This window comes from Notechis scutatus, chromosome 2 (genome assembly GCF_049901735.1).
Source record: "Notechis scutatus isolate UNSWTSFEM ecotype Mainland chromosome 2, rNotScu1.2, whole genome shotgun sequence".
Lineage (NCBI taxonomy): Eukaryota > Metazoa > Chordata > Lepidosauria > Squamata > Elapidae > Notechis > Notechis scutatus.
The window spans coordinates 63,912,094-63,937,243 of NC_142010.1; the positions used below are offsets into that span (position 1 = coordinate 63,912,094).

Sequence of the window (25,150 nt, forward strand, 5' to 3'; positions counted from 1 at the left end):
GCCAAGTTCAGCAGTAGTTCAAACATTACTCCTTGCCTAGTTTTGTGCTGTTAGATTTTCACACTGAAGGTAATTTCTTATTCAGAAATGTTACCCCAAATTCCAATTCACTATAGAGCTATTTGTACATATGTTCTGGTGTACAGATTCCACTATACAGTCGTCTCCAGAAGACTAGAGATACATTTTATTTTTAACAGAACTGATATATTTACAGCACTTGACAATGCAAGAGACAGGTGATTCTGTCAACAAATAAAAAATAGTAATTTTACAGTCAGGCACTGTACATATTTGCAAAGAAAGCAAATATATTTCACCATCTTCTCAGGAACTATTCCTTTTCACATTGATCTTATTTTGAATCTCATGATGATTTTAATATCTATACTAAGAGACTCAACTGTACATATTCATGGAATAAAAGTTGCAGAGGAAACGTTAAACTGTTCTTCCAAAAACAATTTGCAAGGTTCCTCTGGCCATCAGCTAGCATAATTTAATGCAAATTTACTATCATTCTGCCAAAAGCTTAAAAACATTTATAAATCTGCTGTATTGACAAAGGACTGTTCTTACAGGACAAAGATAAAGCCATGTAAATAAGGAGAAGCTGGTAACAACACTTGTCTTAGGAGTATCTAGGTAGGTAACTGATTACACTGCAATTAGAGACTGTAAATGGACTGGAATGAGAGGTGCTGAGGTGGCTCTGGAAGACAAAGGCAGATGATAACCAGATCCTGCTGGCCAAATATCATCTATACTCTTGCAGGGTAATAAGCCAGATGCTCCAACTTGAGCTATAATCAATAGGAAAGGGATACCATTGACTCAGTAATGCAAAATTATTACTTTGTGCCCTATCTTTTCAGAGGACCTACAATCTGCAGACGTTTTCCACCTGCAAGCTTTGAAGTCAGCTGGAAGGGCTCCAAGTAAGCATATCAGACTAAAACCCTACGGTACAGAGACTTGCCATCCCAAAACCAGGCCTCCAGCCCTTTCTGCTCTACATTTCCCCTATCCTTACATCATAGACAACTAAAAAGTTCACTATTCCACTTCTTGACTGTAAGATTACATTAAACACAGGGATTATTTTGCTATAGAATATTTCCATTTTTCCCCTGAAATGTTAAGCATAAAACCCCCGCAAACAATGATTCATATCCCCATTGAAGCACTTTATCCCAATCTCTTTCAAAATGTTGGTTCTAACAGTTCATTATAAAAAAGGGATGGGGGATATCTTTCTGTATTTTTGATTGGCAAATTGTAGCACCCAGCCACTTTGTCTCCACACATAGTTTGATATCTTAAAAATGGTTTTAGGAATTTGAGTAAAAAGGAGCAACTGCCAAAGAAAATCTAAAAAAATAAGTTAATTCCATGGTTTGAATCATGGTGTCTGCATAACTTCCATACATACAAAGAAAATACATTCCAGACTGCAAGGCCTACAGGCTGTTACAGATGAACAAATATACCCTCATACCAAAAGACCTTACTCTGGACATATAAAACCCATAAAGGAAATTCTCCTCTCTGTGTCAGCACCAGTGGGTTGTGTTTTTTGTTTTTTGTTTTTTTTTGGGGGAATCAAGAGAAAAATTAGCAGGATTTGAAGACCAGTTGGGATTTGAAGGGAGCCTGATGCATATAGTTCAATAGAATGAGGGTCATCACTACCTGAACATTATAGTGATGAACTTGATTCAGGAAACACACACATACTTAAAAGATGTAAATGCAGATATTTGTTCCCCTGAAAATAGCTAATCCCGAGGATATAGCACATTCTGACTGTCTCTGAACTAAACAATGCATCAACTTAACCGAAATGCACTTCTACAAAACTGCAAAGATTTTACTTATTTCTTTTTAAGCAATATTCACGTAAAACCTCTGAAGACTGCCATTTACTACTGCAAGATGCACTGCATTTTGGTTTAGGTTGCTAAGTAACATATTCAAGTGCAGTGTCAGCCAAATACTCAAATGGTCCTGCTCTTTATGCTTCTCACATCCACCTCTGGAGGGAAACTTTATCTTTGGATGCCCAAATGGTAAACCCCTGGAGCAATGTCTAAAATCCAGCTGAATACAGGTAGACGTAGTCACACTAATACTGATCACGGTTGAAGACAATTTCAGTGCAAAGCTCTGTCCTGAGCACTCTCTGGTTGGTGAAGAAGTACGTGAAGTATATGCACCACATTATCAAAGAGGCAAGCAGAGGAAATTAAGTCCTGTCCAAAGGTTGAGACTATTGACGTTTAGCTTTATATGGCCTGGAACGTTTCCGTCGGTCGGGCTTTCGCTGCTTGTGGAGACGCCCAATGCTGACCCCTTGCCGTCTACGAACAGAGATGTTTTGTTCAACAAGGCTAGGCAACATTCCTGCAAAATGATAGTGCATAAGATTAGCCAAACAGAAGCAAATCTTGCTTCCCTTTCAACATTTTTAAAATATAGAAGTCCAGAAGATTGCATTCCTGCTATGGAAACCCAAAAAGGGATCATATGGCTCCTTAACCAGATTTACTATGACATTAAACTTTTATGGAGTAAACCTTTCTCAGCTCAAATTCTCTAATGGTTATGTCTTAATAAATGCTCGTTTTGAAGTGCCAAAAGTTCATTTGTTTTTCCTTCCTTCCTTATATGGACTTTCCCTTTTAGTTAGCAATAAATATCTGGGAAAAGTTATACCAGTGAAGAAGGCTTGCTAGTTTCAGATTAATCACGTTTACCGATATAAAAGATTCCTGATCAATAGGAAATCACAATGTAAGATAACCAGAATCCTAAACATACATATTTGAATTTAATTTTTAATGGAAGCAGGTGGGGAAATTATTGTATTGACCAATCAAAACATATATTACTCAAAAGACTGATCAAAATCTCATTCACAAGCTGTTTTTAAAAAGTGTTGACTTGTAAGATAGTTTTATTTGGATTATTCATGGAAAACTTGCTCTACTGATAGTCCTCGTTTAAGAAGAGTTAATGGAACATTCTGTAGGGTAAATTATTATTTCATCATCACTAAAACTGAACTGATTGATCTCTGAATGCCTTTTACAGTGTATTTAACTTAAGCACTTGTCTGATTCTCTACTATTGACACTATATTACCACGTGCAAGATTTCCTATTTGCTAAAGACTAAGTAGGAAATAGATGAACATATTTTGAATAACAAACACAGATATATCCTGATATATAACTATCAAATGGTTTTTAAAATGATGGAATTAATTCTTCCACCATCTTAAACATATTTTATGTAAATTAGACTCAATAGAAAGTATTCGTTAAATGTTCACTCATTTTTATAAACGACTATAAAAACTAGAGCAAGAGATAATAATTTAGAATCCAGATCACAAAGTCCTTGTGATAGCCTGGGCCTATCTAATTACTGCTGTGTTTTTAGTGGATACCAGATAATCAGAGTTGGAAGGGACCTTGCGGGTCATCTAGTCCAACCCCCCACCCAAGCAGGAGACCCTACACCATTTCTGACAAATGGCAGTCCAATCTCTTCTTGAAAGTCTTAACTGATGGCGCTCCCACAACTTCCGAGGGCAAGCTGTTCCACTGGTTGATTGTTCTCACTGTCAGAAAGTTTTTCCTTATTTCCAGGTTAAATCTCTCCTTGTTCAGTTTCCATCCATTATTCCTTGTCTGGCCTACAGGTGCTTTAGAAAATAGCTTGACCCCTTCCTCCCTGTGGCAGCCCCTCAAATATTGGAAGACCGCTATCATGTCTTCCCTGATCCTTCTCTTACTAGTTCCTGCAACTGTTCATAGCCTCCAGTCCCCTAATCATCCTGGTTGCTCTCCTCTGTACTTTTTCTAGAGTCTCAACATCTTTTTTATAATGTGGTGAACAAAACTGGATGCAGTACTCTAGGTGTGGTCTTACTAAGGCTTTATAGAGTGGTATTAGTACTTCCCTTGATCTTGACTGTATCCCTCTGTTAATACAATTTAGGATTGCATTAGCTTTTTTGGCTGTGATCATTTCAAACTTTCAACACTATATGTTACAGCTATCACTATTTATTATTTGGAATTTTGCAAGACATCAAGATTTATGAACACTTATAGGTGGGAAAGACAGATTATAAATTCTTTTCATGTTGCTATTTGTGCTAGAAAAATAAATCTACCTCTGATTTGGAGCAAAAGGTTGCTGGTTTTGTGCTGTTTATCAACCTCTGAGTTCTAACACAGTGCAAAGAAAAGCTCTTTCAATCAAATTCCTCTCACCTTCTTGTGCCAACATGGAGATAAAAGTACATATAAATTCATCATAATTGTGAGTTCGCCTCTGATCATCAATCTAAGAAAGTTAGAAAAGGGAAAACAGAGTATTTGTTCAACAGCAGTATTGAAACAAACAAGAGGGGGGGGAAAGCCAACACTTATCTTTTGGCTAGTGAACAAGATTCAAGATCATTAAAAAGCATTCCAAAACAGAGTCACAGTAGTAAACTAAATCAAAAAGACCAAAAAACCTTCTTCGTGTTCTCAACATTTTGCCCCTTGTGTAATAATTGAAAGACAATGGGATTTCCAGCTTCAGGTAAGAAGCTTAAATGTTGTAATCCATACTTAGCAGAGCTAAAAAGAAAACACAGTAATTCAGACTTTGCTGGACTAAGACTTAACTTCTAATTTGTTTTCAAATCAGAATATTAGGTCAATCTACCAAGACATAATCTTCAACTGAATCTACAATTTGACTAGAATTGAACAAGCCTGAGCAAGCTCAGATCTGCCTGGAAACTGAATAGGAGACTAACCAGGAAACCCCAGAACTAGTTTGGGAGTCAAAAACACATAGTGGAAAAGCTAACTACTTCTATGAAAATTGCAGGATTGTCTATGTACCCGTTAAGAACTGAATTCAATCTGAGAAAATAATGATCTTATCAAATATTAACAGCTTTTATCGTTTGGTATTTGTAAGCCACCAAGAGTGTATAAAAGTGGATGGCTATAAAAATAGTAACAAAAATAACAACACAATATTCTCTATTAGCTACCTTGAATTTCTTTCTTTTCTCTACTTCCTCCTTTAAACAGGCCTCATAGTTTGCAATTTCAGCCTCCACACACTTAAGCAATGCCAGGAGCTCCTGTCAAAACAAAACAGTAGCAGTATAAGCAGAATGGCTCACTAATGCTAATGGCACAGCAGTACCTCATAATCCGCTTAAAGCACTAGCAAAATCTCAGTATAACTTTATTCTAAGAGTAGACCCCCCTCTAACTAATCTATTTTTTTAAAAAATAAAAAGCTTCTACAATCCCAAAACACCCAACAGGGAACAACCAGAGTGTCAATAAAGTAACACAACTTGGTAAATTAAAGGAGAAAAAAGTCATTGTAAACTATCTTGACGTAAGCATAAATTAAATAGTGCCTAAAAATTCTTACAGCAAAAGTAAACACTTATCTTGATGCTATTTCAAATTTTCTATTGGCACTTTTCTCAGTATTCATGTCACTAGAGTAATAGGTCTTAGAGAGAAAAACACTATGTCAAGAACAGCATTTTCTTCATTCTTAATTTTTGTTTAAAGAGCTATCACTATAATTTATTTGTTTTTTTATTTATTTATTGAATTTATATTGCCGCCAATTTGCCCATGGCGACTCAATTTGCCATAGTTGTGGTTCCTTGCTACTGGGCTTTGTCACTCTTAATAATAACGACCTTTTGTTATGATATTGTTTTGGAAAAGATGCCTAGTCAACTGCATTCAGAATCTTTTCTGAATAGGGGTAGCATCAGAACATCGAGTTAGCAGGAGCTGCGCAAGCCCCTCTATGCAAAAGCATAAAGACATCTGGACTTCCCTTCTCTCTCTTCTCTCACTCAAGCACCGAACCCAGAGGAGAGGCAACTGTTGTTTAAAAACATCTATAGTAGCTACAATGATGTTTTACGATGAAGTGACCAGACTGGTAAGTGATGACTTTGTCCCTCTGCCCAAAGAGTCTCTTTTCCATGCATTTTCTATGAAGTTCAGATAAGACTCAAGAAAAAGCAGATTCCTGTCAAGTTTATTGTCACATATTTATGAGCAAGGTCCAGCCAATGCAACCAAATCTAAGCAAATAGCACCCAAAAGTACTTTCGGCCATCACAGAATTGCTTTAGGTCAAAAGTAACTTACTTTAGGAACATATTTTTCCCCAGCAGGGGGATCAGTAGACCGGCCAATTCCAGCCTTCTCCTTGCTGTCACGAGGCTCAATAGAGTCCGCTGCTTCCGCTTTTACAATAATCTGAACCTCTTCATTTGATTTGCTAGACTGAGGAGAGTTTTTTGCACCCTCTGGAAAACAAAAAGAAGAATTATTAAACACAATGTTATCTTCTTTTACATTCTGAGTACTGTGGAGGAATAAATAATGGTATTTTCTTTCTAAGCCGAACAATGCATGTTCTTAGCCCAGGAGCCCATAACAAAAACATTTCATTTATAAACCAGTGTTGGAAAAGTAGGTAACTCAACAGAGAAGGAGCTCCCATTCAGAGCACACACAGAATTTTTCTGTCAGGATTGTTCATAATTATGTGCCTTCTACATTATTCACAAAAACTCAGAGGCAAGGGGAATTTTCTCCAATGAGTTTATTCGTTGAATTCCCATCCATTGTATGGTGTATAAATCTACTTTGAAAAGCACTTGGAAGCAGAATGAAAAATGGTCCTAAGTAGTTATCTTACCAACTAGTGATGCATGATTTAGTCCACAAATACAACAATTTTTTTTGAACCTTTGGACATGTTTGGAATATTGCGAATAGGCAATAAATGCATTCACAAAATGTCTGTCCAAGAAACTTGCCTATACATTAATAATGATTGAAATATAGTTGGGCAATCACTCGCCAGAAATTGAGCAAGTCATCCAGAACGCCATTACCCTAGTTGAGTCCTTTACTAGGCCCAAAGACAGTGCAACAAATCAATATGATGCTCATCTTACCTACTGTCCTTTTTTTGTTACAAGCCCTTTTGAGTACAAACAGCACTGACCTTCGTTGCCTTAAGTGCTAATATGTTTAAAGTTGTAAATTAGGAGGTACCAAAAAATAACCTGGAATCCAAATTTAAAAGCCCTTCCACATTCAATTTCTTACTGTTCATCCTGCTAATCACCAGAGTCCTCCAAACAGACCCCCACAACTGCCCAGCAAGCAAAGAAGAGGACCCACATAAGAGTAAGAAAATAGTTAACTGTCGTTTTCTGTTGGAACCATACCTGTGACAGTAAGAGGGCAGAAAACTCCCTCCTCTGTGAGGTGCAGCAAACCCGTACTGATGATGGGACCCAAATCTCTCACAGCCCGATTGTAGCGTATACAGTCTACACGGAGCAGGCTGTCTTCCTCCCCAAACAGCACCTTGGAGATATGAGAAGTGACAGGACTGGAAGGGCGAGTGGGATTGGCTGATCGGATGGGGGAGCGAAGAGGGGAATTGAAGGCACTCCCGATCTCTGAGGCAGTGTCCGTGCTTTCATTGCTGGGTGTGGGAGATGGTTGAGAGTGGGCAACAACAGCTACTGCTGTGCCTCCACTGCTAGTCTTAATAGACAAGGGAATGGAGAGGTCCTTCTGAGTTTCTTTCAGCTTTTCCGCAAGGACATTGATGGTGTTGGGCTGCAGCATAGACAGCTGGGCGTCTCCGCTGCCCATCAGGTGCTCCTGTTTCACCAGGCCCTTCCTCTTGTAACTGTCCAAAGCCAGAGAGAGTGGGGGAAATATTAATCTGTGGAGGTTATACTTAGCAGTAGCAATCAAAATTATGTTTTTATATATCAATCTCAATTTTAATAAGGTAAAATAAATATTATATAGCATTAAGATATGTTATTGTAGCATCACAATATTTACACAATTATATCTCTGTGATTTCATTTATATGTTTTTGTAATTACCACTTTGCTAAAATAGTCTCTTTTTTCTAATATCTGAAGATCAAACATCCCATTATGAAAACAGTCCACAGATGTCATTCATTGACCCCAATTTGTACATCTATTGCCATTTCTCTTTCCAGCTATATATCAAACTCTTGTAGATTTTTTTTAAAAAAACCACGCAACTGTAATTTTCACATTTTCCAGATTAGACAACGGACAGTTCCTTGCTTCTACTACATATAATAGCTCTCTAAACTGATGATTTACGAATAGGATGGACCTACCCACATAAACTTTGTTCCATATTAACACTCCTCTCTTTCCACAAAGACATTGGGCCTCATCTCAAAGCTAAGGTGCAAAACACCTTTCTTTCTCATGCAGCCCTACGTAGTACAACTATAAATGCTGGAATATTTTTCAAGAACTGGAAGTGGAGAACTCTCAAATTTGACCCAGGTAAAACGGCAGACTGAGTAACCACTGAACACCATCAGACCATACCTGATGGCAGGATTGGTATTACACACTTCCTCATCCTCGTCATCATCATAGTCATCCTCATCATCAGAGTATTGCTGGTGCTGTGGGACTGAGACTCGGCTTCGGCCCACTCCTGCTGCAAGGTCCTCTTCCTCCTGAAATACGGTCATCCAGATGGCTTCAGATAAGGCTAGTATCTAAGAAGATCTCTGATCCTCCAAAGACCATATTTAAAAACAAAAGTACTTAAGAAATAACTGTTTCTCCTGCTCAAAGGATACATGGCACTCACTCGTAAGTCTGAATTAGAGAAAGAAAACAACGATGCACACTATGAAAATCCCTTCCAGACAGTACACAGAGTAAACTATCTAAAATAGTTTTAAGTCTCTTATTTGCTAAGTAGAAAGGGTGTAAAGCAGAGGTCTCATTCTCGCGGCCCGCGGGCCAATTGCGGCCCGCAGGACGATATCCTGTGGTCCCCATTGTGATATGAAAGTATAATATTAGTGCGTTCTCCATGCGTCGCTAGCTGGCTAAACACTTCTATGTGCGGCCCAGCCTCACCCAGACTCTGCCTCCAGCGGCCCCCAGGTAAATTGTGTTTGAGACCCCTGGTGTAAAGCAATGTGGGGTTTTGTACATGTCTATTATCTCTATCATGCACTTTTTTGTATGAGAAGTGAAATATTATTAAGGGAGGGGAAATCCGGTTCCCTTTTGAAAAATACCATTTTTGTACAATATCCTAGGAAGTTTCTTGACAGTGGACTTTCCTTTAAACAAATAGCGGTCAAGTTGATTTTTATTCAACTTAAGAAGGATTATACATTGAATAGCATATGCAAAATAGTAGTTATTCCTTCAAGTATTTTCTTTACTGGAAAAGTGTTCAAATATTCTGCATTCATGAAAGAAGCAGAAAGGCGAGATGACTACATTTAATTGCTTCTGCATGGAAACACAAGATGCACTGGTTTGCGTGGCATAAAAGAATAGTGCTAATGAAAATTCATTTTCAATTTTATTATAAAAATATTCTGTGTGTGAGATTTTGAAACAACTAAATTCCAAACCATCATTAACATCTAGGGGGGGGGGGGGGGGGGGGGGGGGGGGGGGGGGGGGGGGGGGGGGGGGGGGGGGGGGGGGGGGGGGGGGGGGGGGGGGGGGGGGGGGGGGGGGGGGGGGGGGGGGGGGGGGGGGGGGGGGGGGGGGGGGGGGGGGGGGGGAAAAGGGGGGGGGGGGGGGGGGGGGGGGGGAAAAATTTTTGGGGGGGGGGGGGTGGGGGTTTTTTGGGGTTCTTTTCATCCGCAGAAGAAAGGTGAACATGAGAGTCTTTCAAAGGTTATAGTTCTTTGTAACAAACAAACAAAAAATACACTGCAAGACTTAAGTCAACCATTATACTCACTAAATCCCTAGTATTTGTCAAAAACACAAAACAGAGATGAAAATTTCATCCCACCAACACCAGGGGTTCCGAGAGCCACAATATTGGTGCTTACTGGTTATACTTTTTGCAATGATTCAGAGGGACTTAACAAAATCTAGTACATTCTCATAAACACCTCTGGAAAGAAGATATTAAAAACTCAAGGTTAAACATTCCAATGATGGTAATTTACAAATGAAGACAAGATTTAAAAATGCATAGGCATTGCTAACCAAAAATTCATCAAATAAAACTCAAAATTATGAAATTCTAATGTTAGATGTTTTCAATGCTTTAATATTTTAATTCTTTTATACTGCAGTTTTTACGATGTTCTAAGCCACCAAGAGTCATTTGACAGTGAAGCAGGTAGCATGTAAATTTAATAAACATAGGTGAATAGAAATTCAACATACATGTATTTAAGTATTCCATACTGCTAGGTAAAAAAAAAAAATGATTCCCAGCTATTTAATGATAAAAACATCCAAGGCAAAAACAGAATAAAATAAGAATTCTTACCCAACAAGTGCAACTATCTGCTCTGATAAGAAAGAGTCTGATAAGCTCAGTTTATATTGAGTGTGGCATATAGTGCAGAAAAGATAACATGTTGTCCAAAATCCCACCTGCATAGGTGACTTGGCATAGTTGTGGTTATCCAAGAAAGCCGGCAGCCTTTGCACGATGGGGTTGGGAGCTGACAGGGCCCCATTTATGCTGCTCACATGTGGTTTAGTGCTCAGCTTTGCCTTGCTTGGAGGGCTCTGGGTTGAGACAGGCAAGTCCTGGGCTTTAGAATCCTCAGTACCCTCTGCAAAATGCACATGCATTAACTTTCAAGCTGCATATTTTCAGGCAGTATATTTGGGATACTTCCATCTTCACCCTAACCATTTTCTAAATCTCCATACCTTCACCCAAAGGAATAAATGTCTCACTTGTCTAGAGCTGCCTAACTATTAGAATCCTGGTTGCATTAAGTTCAAGGCCACAATGACTTTCTTTGAGAAGTCAAGCTTAGAATAGATTACACTGACAAAACTGTTCCCTTATAATCAACTTTGGGATGCAAAAACCTTATTCCGGGATCATACCTTGCTCAAATAAAATTCTACATTCCTAGCAGCTCTGGTTTGTTTGTTTTTTTAAAATATTCAGTGCTCCATACCTGCTTGGGAGCTCTCTGGAATTAACTGTGTTCTTCCTGCTTCCAGTGGGGTGGAGCTCTTGCTGTTAGCTGACCTGGGCTCCTCAGAAGTCTGGAGCTCTTGAGATTTCTGGGTATGTACCAGTTCCGGTTGAGTCACTCGGATGAGCTTACGTAGAAAAATAGAGTAATAAAATTCACAAAAGAACAGAAAAATGAAAATGATCATGCTTCCTATATATCAATACAGCTTCCAATGATACACTCATTATATATGGGAAAAGAGTCTGAGATTATGATTAAATGTGCAGGTTGCCAAATCCTTAGAGACTAAGAGCAACTTACAAAAATAAAAAAGTAATAAAATATTCCCTGTAAAATGCTATTTCTCCACTATCTCACAATACAAAATAATATGAATAGAACACTCCACAAATAAATAGGAATTATAAAAATTAACTAATGGCAAATAGCCACTTCCAAAGTAATTTTCATAAACCATCAGTGTGTCTGGACAAAAAGCAGTTTTAGTACACTGAAGATTTTGACTCATATTATTTCAAACAGTTCTGATTTCAAAGGCAAGTACAAAATAACCCACCCACCTAGCATAAGCCTCTTCCATGTTCATACCCACTTCTAATATTTGGGCTTCCTTCTTGTTAATATATGTTTCTAGATCATAGGCCATTTATGATTAAAAGCAAGCAATGGTATTGAGGCATAATCTAAGTATCATTGAAAGGAGGAGGAGGAGGGGGGAGGAGGAGGAGGAGGAGGAGGAGGAGGAGGAGGAACTAGGAGGAGGAGGAGACAACTAGAGTTACCATGGTGAAAAAAAAAATACAATGAAAAAAGATTTTTTTTAAAGTATCAACTCGATTAGCAGACATGGTCTGTGAGCTTCTTTCAGTTTCTTTCTGGAAAAGTTATTCAGCACTCAGAACTCTGCTCTGCTTGGTGATCCTCAACCTTGAACCAATTGTTGTCTCTTTCAAAAGCTAGATGTAATCAGAAAAGATATGTGACTTTTAATCTTATCTTCTCTTTATCTCCTTCTTACCTGCTGTAAAGCTTCCAGTACAGTTTGCCGGTTCACCTTTAAGATGTGTAGCTTAGATTCGTACTTCATTCTCCTGTCAGGTACCACAGCCATCAAGTTAAAGCGGATGTCATGATATGGTTCCCTGTGAGAAATAACAGTGGGTATTAAGCATTCCAATCCTAAGTAATTATGGCAAAATCTCTTCTGTCACTTTCATGTCAACCTAACTATCACAGTCGGTGGCATATATAAATATGCTTGATTTTCAATTCTTGTGCAAGCACTGCAGAACTTTTCAGAAACCGAAAGAGGATTTCTATTCAGTAAACACCCAAACACTACATCACTTCTCAAATACTCCTCTCAAATTTTAACATAAATCTAAAATGCATTTATTTGTTCATTCACCCTGCTGTAGCAAGTCCAATCCTCTCCATGATAACTCTCCTGGCTTTGTCTGTCCATTCCTCATCTTCTGCCCAGGGCCCTGGAAAAAGGAAATAAAAGAAAAGGCAAATATAGAAATATACAGAGCAAATGTTTCTACTAATAGAACAATTTGTTAAACTGACTTGCATACTGTGCAATAGGTTCTTCCTTGTTATCTGGCTATTGATCTGAGATACACAGTGCTTTAAAGACAATTAATAAAAGAAAACTAAATAAAAAAATAAATAAAAGGTGTGCGGGTGGCTGAGTGGTTAAGACACTGAGCTTGTCGATCAGAAAGGTCAGCAGTACGGCGGTTCGAATCCCTAGCACTGTGTAACCGAGCTCCCATTACTTGTCCCAGCTTCTGCCAACCTAGCAGTTCGAAAGCATATAAAAATGCAAGTAGAAAAATAGGGACCACTTTGGGGGGAAGGTAACAGCGTTCCGTGTGCCTTCGGCGTTTAGTCATGCCAGCCACATGACGACAGAGACATCTTCGGACAGCGCTGGCTCTTCGGCTTTGTAACGGAGATGAGCACTGCCCCCCAGAGCCAGAAACAACTAGCATGTATGTGCGAGGGGAACCATTGCCTTTACCTATGCAGTGCTTTAAAGACAATTAACAAAAAAAAACCTAAATCCTGAAGGAAATTATTTCAAGCTAACTCACACAATGAGTTACCAAACTGAAAATATATTTATACAAAATATATTTGTATAAAATATCTAAAAATTCAAATACAAACATCTTGTTCTTACATGATTTTAGCAATAATTCTATTGATATTAATCTGCATTTAAACCGCTTATTGTTTTTCTTTTAAACATTACTGTCCACCTTATGCTTCTGAGAGCAGAAAATTCAAATAAATAAATTCAAATTACAAAACAAAATATTAATCTGCATTCCAGCCCTGTGCTCTCTAATGCTACAGACAAGGTCAAAAGAATTGTAATCTTTCCACTCTAATGCAAACAAAGCCCAATATATGTTACAGAACATTACCTAAGAATAGAATAATTACAATTCACTCTCCTCCACTATCTAAACTATTCCATATCTATTTTCCCAAATCATTATGTTCATCAGTTGGGATATTGCTATATTTCAGTTGTGTGCAAAATGTTTCAAAACAAACCACCTCAAATTCAATTTGAATGCAAAATGGACAATTTTAGCAACTTCAAAAGTATTGCAAGCTTGAAGCAGCCTTGGTATTAACTACAAAATACTTCTGAGGATCAAATTAGCCTATTTTGGACTCAAACCAACTGCCTCACACTCCATTTTTTAAATTCAAATGGTTAAAATCTTGGCACAACTTTATTGTACTCTTTGTAGCAAACTACTGATGACCCCAATTTGATTCCAGAACAAAATGAGAGAGACAGCGCCCCTTGTAAGCTAAATCAAGGCAGCAAGGTTCCTTACCATGATCAATGGGGTAAACTTTTAGGCCATCCAGTTCAAAGAGCCGCCCTTTAATGGGAACATAGCTGACAAAATGAAAGGCCTCCATGGTCCGTACAGCACTAATTCCATTCTGTTTTTCTGGTAAATGTCGGGGTTCTGGTCTGATTCAAAAAGACAAGAAATCTATGTAGACGTAGTTTAGTCTATATTGTAGCAAACACATATTCTGCCCTCATCCAACTTACCTAGCATGGCTGTTATGGGCCTTGGCCAATTCTGGAGCGTTCCCAATGGCATAGCCTTTGCTCTGGGAGGTTGGAAGAAAAAAATAAAATGATGGGAAACTCTGTAAGATCACATACAGCCTTTTTTGTAGACCTAAATAGGTGCTCTATCCCAATTGTCTTACTCTATTTGACAGGGAACAAAAGCCTTCAAATTAATTTGAGTCATATCACGTGGCCATGAGGATTGCTGTCTTGGGGTTAAGTAAGGGTGATTTTAAAACAATTTTTTGTACATTTTTATTTAGGAAAAATTGAACCAATTCTCTGCAATATCACTTATGCCAATATTATTTGCATTTCTCCAAGCAAGTTACTAGCCTCATTTCAGAATTCTGAACTTTAATGCACCAAATTCTTTTTCAAGAGCAATACTGACAAAGTGAGGTCTACAAAAATAATTACTTAAAGCCAACTTTCCTTAATTTGGTGCCCTTTCAATGTGCTATAAGATCCAGAATTGCCACCCAATAAGGCACGCACACACACACACTCATTCATTCTCTTTCTTTCTTTCTTTCTTTCTTCTTTCTTTCTTTCTCTCTCTCTCTCCCTCCCTCCCCCCCTCCCCCCAACTTGTTCTCCCTTCATACCTCTGGACTAAAACCTTTGGTGAATTCTTTCATTCGGCTCAGCGTTGGTCCCAGATCCACACTGTTACAATTCAGGAGTACACTTAACAGTGCATGTGTGGCACAAGAATTGGGAATCAGCTACAAAGCAAAAGAACATTTAAATGAAATTTGAAATTATGGCAATCCGTCAGAATAGCCTATCTATACAAAAACCATATTTACATTCTTGTTCTCTTGTGTATAGACTGGCCTTCTTGTGGCGCCCTCCAGGCAATGTGATTTTGTCATGGCTAAGTAGTCTACACATTCTGGCTGCTGGCCCTCACAAGGATCTTCCAGCAAGAAGCAGCAGAACAAGTACCAAAAATAAAAACAACAGATAATGCTGTCTTCTATTAAACCACAAAATAAGTAAATTCTTCAAAGCTTCCAAAATGTGCAATTTATTAATGTATATAATATTCTATCAACACATTTTCTCTGAGTGGATATGATAATAAAAGTAAAACCAACGAAGTATTACATATATTATATATAAAACAAAAGCATATTACACATTATATGGAAAACATCTTTAAATTCAATTCCCCAGTTATAAAGTCTTCCCCTTTCAGAGAGTAGGATTCTTAAGAGCGTAAGAGAAGCCGTCTAGCAAAATTTCTTTCTTCAGATCAGTTTACCTGGTGAGCAAAGAACATGTTGTTGACAATGTCATCATCAATCACTGATGTCTCATCTACCAAAGTAGAAACTTTCCGCCGGGACCGACGCTCTTCAATCCATTTGAAAAGGAAGATAAATCCATAGACAGGCCTGAAAAAAACAATTTTGCAATATGCAATCCATCACTTTTGAAGGATAATTCTCTATTTACAAACATATTCAATATTCAATAATTCTCTAGGCAGACATTAGTCTGAGAAATTTCTGGGGTAGGCAAACTAATACATTTAGATAACTGAACTGCAACTTCTATGAGCACAAAGAGTTAGGCAAGGATTTTTAGAATTATAATCTAAAACATTTTAGTTTGTTTTCTTTTATTCAATTTAGGCATCATCCAACTCGACTGACTCTAGGTGACTGACTATAAAACAAAGACAAAATAAGAAATGAAACAGAAAAAAGAGAAAAAGAGTGTTGATGAATTTGGCCAACACTCATACATACAGACATATCCAACAGGACCTCCAACTACCTTAGCCCAACACCTAGGAGAATAGTTAGGTCTTTAAGGCTTTCCAAAATGCCCTTGTGGAAGAGCCACATAGATCTGAGGGGCAACCATATTCCAAAGGGCAGGTGCTTTGAAAGAGAAGGCATGCTTCCTGGGTCTGATGTTTAATCAAAGGGATTCCAAACACACAAACCCTGTTGGCTCCTATAGTGGACTGACATCACAGGAAATAGGTCCTACGTTATGTAGGGCTTTATAGTTTCATAACTAGCACATTGGAAGAATTCTGATGAAAATGCAATCAATGGTGGAAGAATATAAAAGGAATCTTAAGGAATTTTTTTTAGAATAATTTCAATAAGGGCACAGATATAAAAATATGTAGGGTGTCAATAAAGTCTGTATGCAAGGACAATTTATAAGCAGAACAATAAATTGAAAAAACAAAGACAAGAAAAGATGCAGAATATTTTAAGGGATATAAAGACAAAAGAGGATAAACTAATGAGATCTTTGGGGAGAAAAAATATCTTGAAACAAATTAAACTTCTGCAGCGCTAACTTTCTATAATAATGGTGAGAGGGATGGAAATAAAATTGAACTTTGCTAAACAGAGGATTTTGAGCTAGCAAATAAATCAGGTAAGTGGCTGGCTTATTGACTGAGAAAGGAAGGAAAAAAAGATATTAAAATTACAAGATGGGAAGCTATGTTGACTGATAATGTAAGTATTCAGAGAAAATGTCATCAGTTCAATTCAATCCTATGTAAAAGAGAAGAAATTTCATTGATGAGGACAGATGACTAAAGAAACAAAATCTACCAATATAACAGATAGACACAAATAATGAATGAACCAATAACAATAAAGGAAATGTATGATGCTAAGACAGAGCTCTTAGCCCAGATGGAATATCAGTGCCCTATTATAAATATTTTGAAGATACGCCTTTATTATTTTTACAAGAAATAAAAGAGAAAGAGAGAAAGAAATGAATCTATTTTGGATAATGGAAAGATATTAGATAGTTGGACAGGGGCATATATCCCATATATATTCAAATGGATCAATGGGAGAGAATGTGGTTCAAAAGTTAGACATTGTCAGTGTCCTACAATTTGAAAGAAAGCTTTTTAAAAAAGATGTTCTGTTGGAATGTAACACCAAATAAATTGTATAAGATGTATAAAGATACTTCTAATTATGTTGGGAAAGTCAAAAACATATTGGAACATTTTATCATGCATGGTGGGCTTATGAAAATGTGAAAAGATACTGGATATGTATGATACATATGAGACATAAGATACATATGATGTAGAGAGTTCCAAAAATGAACTTCCAGATGACACTGGAATTTTCTTATTAGAACTTACAAATAATCAACTAGAAAAGACTCATTGACAATTATTTTTATATATGCAACTTTACCGAGGCCATTAAATGCATAAAGATGGAAGGGAATAGAAACCCCAATGGAGGAATGAATTGGGAAGATCACTGAGGTATAGAAACGGTTACAGTGATTTCTTTGATTAAGAAGGGAATTAAAACTATTTTCATAAAAGTCTGGAAACTCTTCATGGAGTCTTTGCTGAAAATAGATGAAAATGAACCAATGGTTTTGGGATTTACTGGTCTGTCCATAGGAAAAAGGGAATCATGATGTGCAACATGGGAAAGTTAAAGATGGTAATTGCTCTGCTTGTATCTGATGCAAAGAAGATAGGGAGTTGCTTCTTTAGAAATCTGTTTCGTTCCTTTTTGTTATCCTTTACTTTTACTTTTATGCTTTCACTATTTCTTTATTTTTCTACTTCTTTCATAGTGTTTAAAAATGTTTGTAAAATCATCTTTTAATAAAAACTGTCTAAAATGAATCACTGTCCAATTATTTATAACTGAAGTGCTATTTTACACTGAAGCACAAAAGATTGGAACATTTCTAGACCTGTGTGACATCATAAGTAACAATAGAATTGATTTAAGCAATTTAATCTTAAAAATGAAAACTGAATGCAAAATAAGTGTGATTCCATTCCACCATTATAAGTGTTTTAAAACAGTTATTACATCTTTATTATGTCCCTTTTTGGCAATCGGTTCTGCTATGTTGCTAGACATTATATTCCAGCCTATTTCCAGAAGATTTCTGACATTTATTTGACAGAAATGGAATAATTTCCAATACATTCCAACAACATCTTCATCATTATTCATACATTTTGGACTGTGTCATTATTTCAGAAGGATACTTTTTTTCTAGTCAATATAACAGCCAAAATCTTACCCTTGGCATTTGCTCTGTAGATCATAAATTTCTTCAACTTGCACTCCCTTAACACCTATATGAACATAAACCTTGAGTCAGTATATGAAGAAAAAAAAAAGCAAGAATTGATTAATATACTACCATATGATTGTACTCACCAAAATCCTCCACTAAGAGTGTGAAGAGGCCTGCAAAAAAAAAAAAAAAAAAGGGGGGGGAGACCAGAGGAGAGGATATTATTAGGTTATTATTTAGAAAACACTAGTTACAAAAATAATTTTGGGCATATAATTCACTCTAATCAATCTACTGCAAGCACCAATGCAAAATCAAGATTAGAAATTCTACAGAACATCTTCATAAAAACATTTAAATAAGCCCTGATTCATTTCCCACTGCATAATCAAGGCCAGCTTGATAAATAACTATCTGAGGTAAAACTCAAAAAACATTTCAATGATAAAATGCTAGCTCCCCCCGCCCTCCCATTTTATCACCTGGTCCTAAAAATCAGATAATGCAAGCCCCACTTTCTTGTGAGGTACCTGGGACGAGGGTTAAAAAGCAGCCTTTTAAATGACGGACTTCAACATATAGCATATTCTCCACTTGGGGATATAAACAGCATCTATCTGACTAGAATTTCCAAAACTAGCCAAAGAAGTACTATTTCAGTGGGCATTTGGCCTGTAGGATAGCTTAATATATTTATATTTATTTATAAAATTTATTGGCCACCCATCTTATCATAAGGTAATGTGTGAGATGTTCTGACACAATACTTCACTGATATATTAAGTATTTGTTTTTATTCTGTTATTGCTCCTTTCTTTTTATCTTTTTGTTATCCCCTCAGAATCCATAAGATTGGGCTGGGCTATAATTACTGTTCAATAAATACTGAATTTTTATGAGCTGCTATATAGTGGAACAGCACACATCTTGTATCATGACAGATGCAACTCCTGTATTATCTAAGTCAGGCTACATCAATAAAGTCAACACAACCACTTGGCTGCCTTCAGTTCATGTCAGGTGACATGGAACGTCCTGATCTCAAAAACACCCTAAACATGCAGGGAAAAGGACAAAGGATGATGTATACTCTACAGTCAAGAAAATAGTAACTGAGGCTCTGCTTCATCGCCAGCATGTATGATGGGATGGGAGCTTGATGAGAATATATATAAGGAATCTTATCAGACCAAATATATGTACATATCTTCCAAACTTGAAGCTTTATTATTGTTATACTATTTATAGCACTTTGCAGAGAAGCGTGCAGGGACCTTTTCAAAGTGAATGGAAATCAGTCATTTCTAAGAAAATTATACTGATTTTAAATTTTTAAATTTTATACTATGCCATTATAATCATCTGAACCACTGCTTTGACAATTTCACTAGTTCCTGGCTTCTTTATAATTTAGTTCTCATGTATACAGGTAGTCCTTGACTTATAATTAAGCCCAAAATTTATGGTGCTAAGTGAGACAATTAAGTGAGTTTTGCCCCACTGTATGACTTTTCTTACCCCAGTTGTTAAGTGAATCAGTGCAGATGTTAAGTTAGTAATATGGTTGTTAAATGAATCTGAGTCCCACATTGACTTTGCTTATCCAAAGGTTGCAAAAGGTGACCACCTGACCATGGACACTACAACCGTCATAAATACATGCCAGTTGCCAAGTGTTCAAATTCTGATCACGTGACCAAAAGATGCTGCAATGATCGGGTGAAAACTGGTCACAAGTAACTTTTTCAGTGCTGCTGTAATTTTGAAATGTCACTAAACAAACTGTTCTAAATCAAGGACTACCTGTAGTTTTTGATCTTCAAAGATCTTCACAATTTAGAATAAGTACTAATAAATTCCTTAATTCCAGAGAGTGAAATATGGTTGTGGCCTAGGAGTTATTGTTTCAAGATGACCTAGCTGGCACCGAAACATTACTGAAGCAACATAATTTCATTTTAATTTTTAAGAGTATTTAATGTTATGTCTTTTGTGAAGTAATGATTCAGATGCACAACATCATGGTCAAATCTGATGTAGAAAAGGAGAATGACCAGAGGCATCGAGCTGTCTATTTCTACATTGCCAATATTGAATTGGCTCAAGGGGGAAAAAAAGGATTCTGCTCCATAGTCCTGAGCTTTCTTTCTGAGCCAATTCAGCATAAGTCAGGAATAAAATCACTCAACTGTACCAAATCTAAATTAGTATCCAAATCTGCCTGGCTCAGATGATGGGCCTTATATGACTCTTAGACGTTGAAAAGAAAATAAGAGGCTTTGTGTAAGACAATGGAGAAATATAATAAACATTTAAGCTTTGCCAAAGCAATAGGTAATACTCACATTATGGTATTATCGTTGTTTTTAACGATAACACAGAGCTGTTTATTTGCAACAGAGTCTTGACGAACTATCTCAACCACCATTTTCAAATAAAAAGTCAGTGCACTTACTTTGAAAATCTTATTTACATTTAACTGCATTTTAGAAACTATTTTCACTCCTGAATACTAAGCCTCTGGTTATCTTAGCCCACCTCCATTTGGCTAAAACAGACAGGTGGGCCTAAAAAAACCAAGACACCCCCTCCCACACACCCAGGAAGATACAACGAGGATAATGTACTTGGGTCAAACAGGTACCCACACCTTTCAAACACGCAATATGCCGTCCACTTAATTGCCATCCCCAATTCCCTTGGAAGGGGGACAAATCTCAACTGAATAGGCTGAGGATTCAATCGTTTGTCTGAATCACGGGCATATGTTATATACATCGTCTGGGGGAAAGCAAGGTGGGAAGCTAAGTCCACTGCACAACACCACAAGACAAGGGACCTCAATTTCCAAACAAGAACAGGGTGTCACCCTCCCCTCCCCGAAGTGGTACGTAACTTCGCAAGGAAGACGGCCCGCCCTCTCGGGGGCAGGTCGGAGGTTCCCCCCCCCCTTGCCCCCGCCCGTTGGCACGGCGGCTCCTTCCCGAAGTGGGTTCGCTGAGCCCGGAAGGCGGTAACGGTGCTGCTGGCACGCAGAGCCACGCCCTGTCGGTGGGTGCCCCGCCGCACCCACCCCCCTCGCCCCTCCCCCGGGAAGCGAGAAGGGCGCCCCCCTCCGGAGCCCAGGCCGCCGCCGCCTCCTCTTCCTCCTCCCCTCGCCCCCACCCGAGCTCGCAGGGGCGCCTTCGCTCACCGGGGTCGCTCTCCAGCTCCAGCCAGCCCTTATTCATCTTCCCCTTGGTCAGGCCTCAGCGCCATGACGGGTCCTGGGCGCCCGGAGGAGAACCATACCTCCGGGTTCCCCCGGGCACATCCGGTCCGCGCTTACAGGCCCGGCTCCCTGGCCAGCCGGGAAGGAGGAGTGACCCAAACACAGCCAGGACAGCCGGGCCGGGTAGGAGGGGGGGGGGCGGGGGTAAGGAGAGCAGGGGGAGGAGGAGGATCAATGGCAGGAGGACGGAGGCATCGGGCTGCGCGCGCAGCAACGGCGGGCCCACAAAGGGGCGGCACTTCCCCGCAAGTAGCCTCTCGGAGAAAACTTTCGCTAGCGCTGCCTCCGGATTGGTGCGGGAAAAGGAGACGGGGCGGGATCAGCAGACTGTAAATGCTAGAGTGGGCGCGCCGCTGCTGAGAACGAGTGCTTGCCCTCAATGGGTTTCCGTTGAGGTGACTTTTGTTCGTTGCGCCTGAGCTGTGTTTTATATGGCAAGCGATTCAAGGGTCTTCAAACTTGACGGCTTTTAAGACTTGTGGACTTCAACTCCCAGAATTCCTGAGCTAACATGACTGGAGAAGGAATTCTGGGAGTTGAAGTCCACAAGTCTTAAAGCTGTCAAGTTTGAAGACCCTTGGGACTCTATCTCCTTAAAGTAGTGTTTTTAAAGGCTTTTTAAGCACCGCGGCAGATTATGTGGTGTGAAAGCGACAAAGCAGGTTTCTGTTGTTATTTTGCTCCTATCACAGTACCTGACCTGGTTCACACACAGACCTATGGTTTCATACTGCAAATACAGTTATATTTAATTCCGTAGCACAAACTGTAATGAACTGACAGTTGGGACTCCAGATTGCCAGCAACATTTTAGATGACCGTTTGAAAATTTGTTTCTTTGATGGTAATGCAACTCGCAAAGACTTCTGATTTCATGCCACAAGCCAAACTGAACTAGCTCAATCTTTGGATTAATGTAAACAAATGCTTTTTCAAGTGACACAAGACTTGTTAGAATAAAACAGTTACAAATCTATAATTATCTAGTACATTGTTTGTGCATCTCTACATATTTCTGTTTGCCTGTGTGTGTATCTAATACATTTACGTGTATTAACTTTTTTACACTTTCTGTACTTTTGTAAAACGAGTCCCATATTTCCATACACACATATACACATACATACAAGCTCTACAATAGGCAAACCATTCATAGGTAGAATGGTCTTCAATCCAGAATTTCATATTTCACAACAGGCATGCTTGATTTTTTTATTATTATTTATTTCCTGTGTTTATTATTTCTACAGATAACTCAAGGCGACAAACATATCCAGCGCATCTTCCTCCTTATATTTTCCCCATAACTATAGTCCTGTGAGGTGGCACACCTTTAATAGCTAACATTGGACTAGAGCTCCAGAGTCTGAAAATCAAATCCACCCTAGTTAATTGGCAATTGCATTTTCTATAAAGATATCTCGGAACTGAAGAAGCCCATTAAAAAATTTAAAAAATATTTCTGAAAATATTTTCCAGATTTTTGATGTATTTGAGGATACATTTCAGAATATAAATTAATATTCATTTTGAGAGCAAATATATTTTACCAAAGGGTAGCATTTAATGGCGCCCATCTACAGGTAGTCCTCGACCTATGACCAATTTTGAGCACTGCTAAGCAAGACAGTTGTTAAATGAGTTTTGCCCCATTTGATGTCCTTTCTTGTGATAAATTTTGTACTAAAGGAAATTTTCTCTACAGAACATATTGTACAATATTTGGAAATGAAATCCTTAGAAAACGTATTTTATTCCATATTGCTTGCCTTGAATGAGACTCCAAATTGAACAAGGTGGAATCTAGTGTCAACACTTTATTGGAGAAGTAGCTGCAATTAATAGGCCATGATTTAATTAATTTCTCTTCAAGGAAAGGCAGGAAACAAAAAAAAGAAACCATTTACAAAATGGGGCAGACCGCAAAGTGACAAGAAAAAGAAAACGCGAGGAACAGTTTTTTCATTCTGGAAGACCAGTCAACCATATATAATGAATATATTTATTCATTATATTTATATGGCCATCTGCTCACTATCAAGTGACTCAATGTGTCATATAACAAAATTAAAAAACAATATATACAAATCAATATTAATGTTATTAATATTAAAAACTTCAAAATTGCAAAAAGCTCAAAACTAAGAATTAAAACCATTATGTCAAGAGAAAGTGTTAATTACACTGGACCAATATCAATATTTCACCTGTTATCTGGGATCTCCAGGCCTGATGACACAACTGAGTCTTGAGTGACTTGACTGGCTGGAGAGTTAAGTATTGATGGCTCGCTGCTGGGAAGATAGTGTGCAGTGGGTAATATTAAGACAGTCGGCTGGGTGGAATGTCTCCCCAGCTAGTATAGGAAACAGCGTTAGAACTATAGCCATTTCATAAAATTTGTGCACAAACACACACAAACATTCCCTATTCTATATCAATTTCTGGAAGGCAACCAAACATTTTTGCTCTAATTTATGACCAGCATGTCTATCTTGATGCTGAATTGTTTTTAAAGAGGAAGTAGAAGAAGGTAGCAATCACTCTCTACAGGAGCATATGGGGCTAGCACTGGCAGATGTTCTTTGAAAGAACATTTTTAACAGATGAAGGAAGAATGAAAAACAAAAACATAATGATCATTCCACACCAGCTGTCTGGATCTGTGGATTTTAGCACACTATTTCTTGTGCTTTTGAGCAGGGGAGAATAATATTTTTTCTGATGTAGTTAGGAGTTTTAGCTGGATGGTGGCTGCACAGGAAAGTGGTATCTATACACGGGTCTAATGCAGTATCTCTTTGAACCCATTCAAAATGCACAAGAGGAAAATGTAACAGGTTTGATAAAGATCCATAGCTATGAAGGTTGAGGAAAAGTTGAATATGAACCCAAGCATAATTAAGACAGCTGGCATGGCATTCTAACATCAATATTCAGGACAAAAACAGAGAATATATATAGCCATAGTTCAAGCCCTCTCAGCTTTGCAGTTACATAGTGCCATGCTATGTTCTTTACAGACCCTACATCCATGATGCCGAACTTATGCCACACATGCCGGAAGTGGCACCCAGAGCCATCTCTAAATTTCATCATACTAAATTTCTGGAATTTCTCTGAGGGATTGAGAATAAGGAACAGCATTTTTCAGTAATTCTCCTCCTCCTTCCAGGACTGGTTCTAGTTGCTAGTAGTGGGAGAAGAACAGCTGGTTTTTTTTTAAACCTAGTGTTTAGTTTCTGCATGAAGTCCCTGAACAAAAGTATTCAGGGACACAGTGTCAAGTATCATCATAAGCTAATGAAACTCAGCTGTACAACGTTACCATGGGCAGAATAGGATATGTAGTCAAAGTGCTGTCTGAGGGCCACGAGGTTTTTAATGTTTGGATGGGGAAGAACAGACTCAGGCTCAATTCCAGCGCCACTGAGTAGCTTTGGGTTTTTGCCAGGTATATTTCACTGTTGGTTCTGAATAGGATCCACTTGTTTGGAATATTTCACAATCTGATGGTTCTCTTGAATTCCCAACTCTGCTCAAAGATCAGGTAGCAATGGTAGCTAAGAAGACCTTTCCACAACTTCATATTGCATACCGGTTATAACTATTCCAGAATCAGAAAGCCCTATTCACAA

The 25,150-nt window shown here is 38.3% G+C and overlaps 1 protein-coding gene across 2 annotated transcripts; it reads right to left on the reverse strand.

The window, feature by feature from the left end:
- Nucleotides 1–165: 165 nt before the first annotated feature.
- BAP1 (BRCA1 associated deubiquitinase 1) lies at nt 166–21,724 on the reverse strand. Of its 2 annotated transcripts, none has more exons than XM_087954927.1 (17): nt 21,435–21,724; nt 18,385–18,414; nt 18,245–18,299; nt 15,456–15,588; nt 14,794–14,913; nt 14,162–14,223; nt 13,935–14,077; nt 12,479–12,557; nt 12,089–12,212; nt 11,047–11,194; nt 10,505–10,689; nt 8,462–8,595; nt 7,295–7,767; nt 6,201–6,361; nt 5,063–5,155; nt 4,184–4,356; nt 166–2,403 (listed from the first exon to the last, which is right to left on the reverse strand). In XM_087954927.1, exons 1-16 carry the CDS (start codon nt 21,469–21,471, stop codon nt 4,225–4,227), a joined length of 2,109 nt encoding a protein of 702 aa, XP_087811053.1. In that variant the 5' UTR covers nt 21,472–21,724; the 3' UTR covers nt 166–2,403; nt 4,184–4,224. The 2 variants fall into 2 exon arrangements, with proteins under 2 accessions (XP_087811053.1, XP_026529027.1); XM_026673242.2 differs by having other exon boundaries at nt 4,284–4,356; nt 21,435–21,657.
- Between the last annotated feature and the right edge of the window lie 3,426 nt (nt 21,725–25,150).

Coding starts and splice junctions, on each gene's coding strand:
- BAP1 (XM_026673242.2), bottom strand. CDS start 21,471: ATGAATAAGGGCTGGCTGGAGCTGGAGAGCGACCCCG. Junction 14,078..14,161: donor GCCCATAACAGCCATGCTAG/GTAAGTTGGATG, acceptor TTTTTGAATCAG/ACCAGAACCCCGACATTTAC. Junction 6,362..7,294: donor CTGCCCTCTTACTGTCACAG/GTATGGTTCCAA, acceptor TTTGTTTTCCAG/AGGGTGCAAAAAACTCTCCT.